The sequence below is a fragment of the Salvelinus sp. IW2-2015 genome, linkage group LG4q.2, assembly GCF_002910315.2.
Source record: "Salvelinus sp. IW2-2015 linkage group LG4q.2, ASM291031v2, whole genome shotgun sequence".
Taxonomy (NCBI): Eukaryota; Metazoa; Chordata; class Actinopteri; order Salmoniformes; family Salmonidae; genus Salvelinus; species Salvelinus sp. IW2-2015.
Window position 1 is genome coordinate 22,459,007 of NC_036843.1, and position 6,499 is coordinate 22,465,505.

At 52.8% G+C, this 6,499-nt stretch overlaps 1 protein-coding gene across 1 annotated transcript; it reads right to left on the reverse strand.

The window, feature by feature from the left end:
* Positions 1-1,011: 1,011 nt before the first annotated feature.
* On the reverse strand, positions 1,012-2,379 carry LOC139027648 (uncharacterized). The gene has a single exon (XM_070443298.1). The coding sequence runs from the start codon at positions 2,377-2,379 to the stop codon at positions 1,012-1,014; it is 1,368 nt and encodes a 455-aa protein (XP_070299399.1).
* Positions 2,380-6,499: the final 4,120 nt, after the last annotated feature.

Sequence of the window (6,499 nt, forward strand, 5' to 3'; positions counted from 1 at the left end):
TTGATTGCGTAGCTGCATTTAGCTGTGGTCGTGATACATCATGTCAGTGGAACTGATATCAAACAAAAAATAAATTGAATCTAAAGAAGTTTGAAAAAGAGAAATAAAAGAGAAAATAAGAGATTATCCAGAGGATAAGGTAACAAAGAATTTGTGAGCTTTGTGTGTGTGTGTGTGTGTGTGTGTTTGTGTGTGTTTGTGTGCGTGCGTGGGTTTGCAAGTGTGTGTGTATATAGATGCGGTTTCATTGGATTAAGGTCTATTGTATGCTGATATAACTAGCCTGAGGGCTTTTCATTTTGAGACGATTTAAGGTATTTTCTGTACAAATGAAATTATTCCCTTCCATTGGAATGTGTGATTTTCAAATGAGCTACTTTCTCTCTATTGTGTGGATGATAAGTAGTAACTAAAAGGTGTTTTCAAAGTGTAGATGGAACCTATTCTGTTAAAAACAATTTCCTATTTTGTGTGTATAGTTACAGCTAGTAGTGGGGAAAGTGGCATGCATGTATTCTCCGTGGGATCTCTCATATTGTTGTAAATACATTTGAAATAGCCAAGAAAGCATTAAGGGATGCCGTCCAAATGACAYCCTATTCCCTATGTAGTGCACTACTTTTGACCAGGACCCATAAGGCTTTGGTCAAAAGTAGTGCACCATGAAAGGAATAGGGTGCCATTTGGAACATACGGTATATAGATCTGGTGGGCAGTAGTGGTTTAGCACAGCGRGATTTTTGAAATAGASGMCTGGCTGCTTTCATGTAGTGGTTTAGCACAGCAGGGTTTTTGAAATAGAAGCCTGGCTGCTTTCATGGTAAAGACATACAGCTCTATTGTTATGTTCACATAAATGTGTTGTGGTAATGACGTGGCTTTCAAGGGCCAGCACCTTTCTGACTAAAAAGCACCTGTGTGTACGTTTCTGTGTTTGTGTGTGTGTATATGCATGCTAGTTACAGTCTCTAACAAGGTCCAAGAGCTTTACCTGATGAAATCGTCCTGGCCCTACCTGGGGATGATGGAAGAATTGGCCTGAATGGAGGTTGACGTGGAGAGGGTTGGGGATGATGGTGGTGGCCAGGGGTGATGGGGTTTGAGGTGGAGATGGAGAGGGGTTGGAGAGGATGGTGGTGGCCAGGGTGAATGGGGTTGGTTGATGGAGAGGGTTGGAGAGGATCGGTGGATAGCGGCAGGGGTGTCGGGGTTTTGAAGGTTATGATGGAGAGGCGGCTTTGGAGTAGGATGGTGGTGGCCAGGGGTGATGGGGTTTATGCAGGTGACGTGGAGAGGGTTGGAGAGAGATGGTGGTGGCCAGGGGTGATCGGGGTTTGAGGTTGATGGACGAGGGTGTGGATGATGGTGTTGCGAGGGGTGATGGGTTTGGAGGTTGATGGAGAGGTTTGGGGATGATGAGCTTGGTGCCAGCGGGTGATGGGGTTTGAGGTTGACTTGGAAGAGGGGTTGGAGAGGATGAGTGGTGGCCAGGGTGATGGGGTTTGAGGTGATGGAGAGGGGTTGGTGAGGATGGTGGTGGCCAGGGGTGAAGTGGGGTTTGAAGGTTGATGGAGAGGGGTTGGGGATGATGGTGGTGGCCGAGGGGTGATGGGGTTTGAGAGGTTGGACTGGAGAGGGGTGGGAGAGGTGGTGGGTGGCCAGGGGTGATGGGGTTTGAGGTTGACGTGGAGAGGGTTGGGGAGGATGGTGGTGGGCCAGGGGTGATGGGGTTTGAGGTTGACGGTGTGGAGAGGGGTTGGGAGATGGTGGTTGGCCAGGGGTGAACTGGGTTTGCAGGATTGGACTCGTCGGAGAAGGTTGGGGAGGATGGTGGTGGCTCTCAGGGGTGATAGAGGGTTTGAGGTTGGACGTGGAGATGGGTTGGGAGAGGAATGGTGGTGCGCACCGGTGAGGTGACAGGGTGGTTTTGGAGGCCAGCGTGGAAGAGGTTGGGGAGTGATGGTGGGGCCAGGGTGATGGGGGTTTTCGAGAGGTTTGACGTGGAGAGGGTTGGAGAGGATGGTGTGTCGGCCAGGGGTGATGGGGGTTTGAGGTTGACGTGGAGAGGGTCTTGGAGACCGGATGGTGGCTGGGCAAGGGGTGATGCGGGTTTGCCGGTATTGACGTGGAAGAGGGTTGGGAGAGGATGGTGGTGGGCCAGGAGGTGATCGGGGTATTAGGAGTTTGACGTGGGCAGCGGTTGGGGAGGATGGTGGTGGCCAGGGGCTTGATGGGGATTCTGAGGACTTGCATGGAGAGGGGTTGGGGATGATGGTGGAGGGGCTTGGGGAGCTGCATGTCTGAGGTGGGGGTGGAGGTGGTTGGGGGTGATGGTGGCTGAGTGATGTGGTGTGATGAGTCAGTGCTTGAGTTTACCATATTGAAAGTGAGACCTGATGGGGTTAAAGGTGGAGGCAGTTGGAGATGTTTCGGTATGATGGGGGGTCAGTTGGGGATGATGATATGGAGAGTCAGTCAGTGGGGATGATAGTGAGAGTCAGTCAGTGGGGCTGATGATAGTGAGTGACAGTCAGTGGGGCTGATGATAGTGAGAGTCAGTCAGTGGGGCTGATGATAGTGAGAGTCAGTCAGTGGGGATGATGATAGTGAGAGTCAGTCAGTGGGGATGATGATAGTGAGAGTCAGTCCCCGCTGACTGACTCTCACTATCATCATGCCCCACTGACTGACTTCTCAGCGATCATGAGTGCCCCCATCTGACTGACTCTCACTACTCATCACCCCCACTGACTGACGCTCACTATCCATCATCCCGGCTGACTGACTCTTCATATCCATCTCGTGACTTCTCACTCATCATCCGCAGCTGGATGACTCTCACTATCATCATCCCACTACTGAACTCTGACTATGCTATGTTCCATCTGACTGATACTATCATCATCTGGGCCGCTTCTGACTGACTGCTCACCCTATATCATCCCGCTGACTGACTCTCACTCATTCTGTACTGATCGGGATCTTAGGATCATTCCCGCTGACTTGACTTCTCATACTATCCCCACTGACTGACTCTCACTGATCATCATCCCCACTGACTGACCCATTTATCATCAGACTACCTCAATCATTATCCCCACTGACTGACTGCCACTATCATCATCCCCACTGACTGACTCTCTCACTATCATCATCCCCACTGACTGTCACTTTCATTCCACTGTGACTCCTATCATCCCCACTGACGACTCACATATCCCATCTGCTCTCAACTATCATCATCCCCACTGACTGGACTCTCACTATCAGTTCATTCCACGACTGTCACTCTCACTATCATCATCTGCGCCTGACTGACTCCCCTATGAATCATTCATCCATACTGACTCATCAGTTCTCATCCCACTGACGTGACTCTCACTATCATCATCCCCACTGCTGACTCTCACTATTCATCATCCCACTGACTGACTCTCACTATTCAGTCAATCCACTGACTGTACTCTCACTTATCATACTCCCACTGACTGTCACTCATATCATCAGCCCCATGCGACTGACTCTCACGTATCATCATGCCCGAACTGTCTGACTCTCACGTATCATCATCCCGCATGACTGCTACTTCAATCCCACTACTCTCTCACTATCTTCATCCCCCATACTGCACTCATCACATCCAGTGACTGACCAACATCATCATCCGACGTTACTATATCATCATCCACTCTCTCTGCATCTCATGCCCCTGACTGACTCTGCACATCATCATCCATGACCCCTACTCACTACTGCTGCTCTCATATATCAGCCCACTGGACTGTCACTCAACTAATCCCATCAGCCCACTGACTGAACTTTCTCACTATCATCCCCACTGCACTAGCTCGTCCATATCAAATCATCCCCACTGACCCGAGCCCATCTACCGAAACATCTTCAACTGCCTCCGACCTTTTAACCCCATCATGTCTCACTTTCAACTATGGTAAACTCAAGCACTGCTCATCACACTTCACATCACTCAGCACCATCACGCGCCCAACATCTCCACCCCACCTCAGACAAATGCAGCTCCCCAACCCTGCCACCATCATGCCAACCCCTCTCCATGTCCAACCTCAACCCCATCCACCCCTGGCCACCGAGCCATCCCTCTCCAACCCCTCTCTCGACGTCAACCTCAAACCCATCTCCACCCCTGGCACGTTAACCATCATCCCCAACCCTCTCCACTGTCAACGCTCAAACCCCGATCACCCTCTGGCCCACACCATCCATCCCCAACCCCCTCTCGCATCAACCTCAAACCCCATCACCCCTGGGCCACCACCAATTCGAACCCACCCCTCTGCCCCTCGCCCCCCCTCACTCAACCCCATCCCCCCCCACGGCCACCCCCCTCCCCGCCCAACTCCCCCCCCCCCCCTTCCAGTCAACCTCAAGACCCCATCACCAGGCCCCCTGGCTCATCCACACCGCGTAACTCAACCATTCCCCCCGACACCATCTCCCAACCTCCACGTTCAACCCTTCAAAACCCCATCACCCCTGGCCACCACCATCAATCCCCAACCCCTCTCCACGTCAACCTCAAACCCATTCACCCCCCTGGCACCACATCATCCCCACCCTCTCCACGTCAAACCTCAACCCTATCACCCCTGGCCGCACACCCACACCTGCCACTCAACTAACCATCACGACCCCCTCTCCAATCTCCGTCAACCTACAAACCCATCAACCCTGGCCACAGCCATCCTCTCCAACGCTCTTCCCACGTCAACCTCCAAACCCCATCACCCCTGGCCCACACATCCCTCTCCAAACCCTCTCCACGTGCAACCGTCAAACCCCATCACCCGCTGCCCACCACCATCCGTCTCAACCCTCTCCACGTCACCTCAAACCCCATCACCCTGCGCACCACGCATCCTCCCAACCCCTCTCCACGTCAACCTAAACCCCCATCCCTGCGCCACCACCTCATTGCGCTCCCAACCGCTCTCCTACGTCAACCTCAAACCCCATGCACCCCTGGCGCACCACCATCCTCTCCAACCCTCTCCACGTCAACCTCAAAGCCCCATCACCCTGGCCACCACGCATCCTCTCCAACCTCTCCACGTCAATCCTCACCCGCCATCACCCCTGGCCACGACACCATGCCTCTCCAACCCCTCTACCACGTCAACCTCAAAACCCGCATCACCCAACTGGCCAACCACCATCCTCTCCAACCTCTCCACGTCAAACCTCAAACCCCACCATCACCCCTGCGCCACCACCAGGCATTTTCCCCAACCCTCTCCATGCAATCCTCAAAACCCCAGTCACCCCTCGGCCACCACTCATCACCCCAACCCCTCTCCATCCAACTCTTGAACCCCAGTCACCCTGTGGCCACCACCATCCATCCAGACCCCTCTCCATCAACCTCAAACCCCATCACCCCTGGCCACCACCATCCTCTCCAACCCCTCTCCCACGGCAACCTCAAAACCCCCATCACCCCTGCCACCACCCATGCTCTCTCCAACCCTCTCCACTCAACCTCAAAACCCATTCACCCCTGGCCGACACCAGTTCCATCCCCAACCTCTCATCAACCTCAAACCCCGATGCACCCCTGGCAACACCATCTTTGCAGTGCCCCAAGCCCTTCTCACATCAACCTGCTATAAACCCCACACCCCTGGACCACCACCATCCTCTCCAAAGCCCCTCTCCATCAACCTCAAACCCCGAGTTCACCCCTGCCCTATCCACCATCCTCTCCAACCCCTCTCCATCAACCCAACCACCATCACCCTGGCCACCACCATCCTTCCAACCCCTCTCCATCAACCTCAAACCCCATGCTACGGCCGCTGCACACCACCATCATCCCCCAACCCCTCGTCCATCAAAACCTCAAACCCCATCACCCCTGGGCAACAACCATCATCCCCAACCCTCTCATCAACCTCAAACCCCATCACCCCCCCACCACCATCCGTCTCCAAAACCCTCTCTCCATCAACTCAAACCCCTGCACCCGCTGGCCGAGCCACCATTCCATCCCAACCCTCTCCACGAAGTCAACCTCCCATGTCCAGTTGCCAAGTCTCCATCATCCCCAAGTAAGGACCAGGTAACGACTTCATCATGTAGGTAAAAGCTCTTGGACCTGGTAGAGAGCAGTGTAACTAAGCATGCATAACAACTACACACATAGACACAGAAACGTAACACACAGGTGCATTTCTGAGTACGAAAAGGAGCTAGGCACCTGAAAAGCACTCATTACCACAACACATTTATGTAGAAACAACAACACATAGAGCTCAAGAATACTGTCACATAATCTACCATGAACAAAGCCAGCCAAGGCCCTCTAATTTCAAAACCCTGAGCTGATGCAAATAAAACACAACATACAGAAAGCAGCCACCTTCTGATTTCAAAAATCAGCCGCTGTGCTAGATACCACTTACGAGCCCACCAGATCTAAGAATACCGTAAGTTCCAAATGCACCCTATTCCTTTCATGTGCAAC

What these genes read in the sequence shown, in the direction of transcription:
- LOC139027648 (XM_070443298.1), bottom strand. Translation starts at nt 2,379, where the DNA reads ATGGTAAACTCAAGCACTGACTCATCACACCACATCACTCAGCCACCA.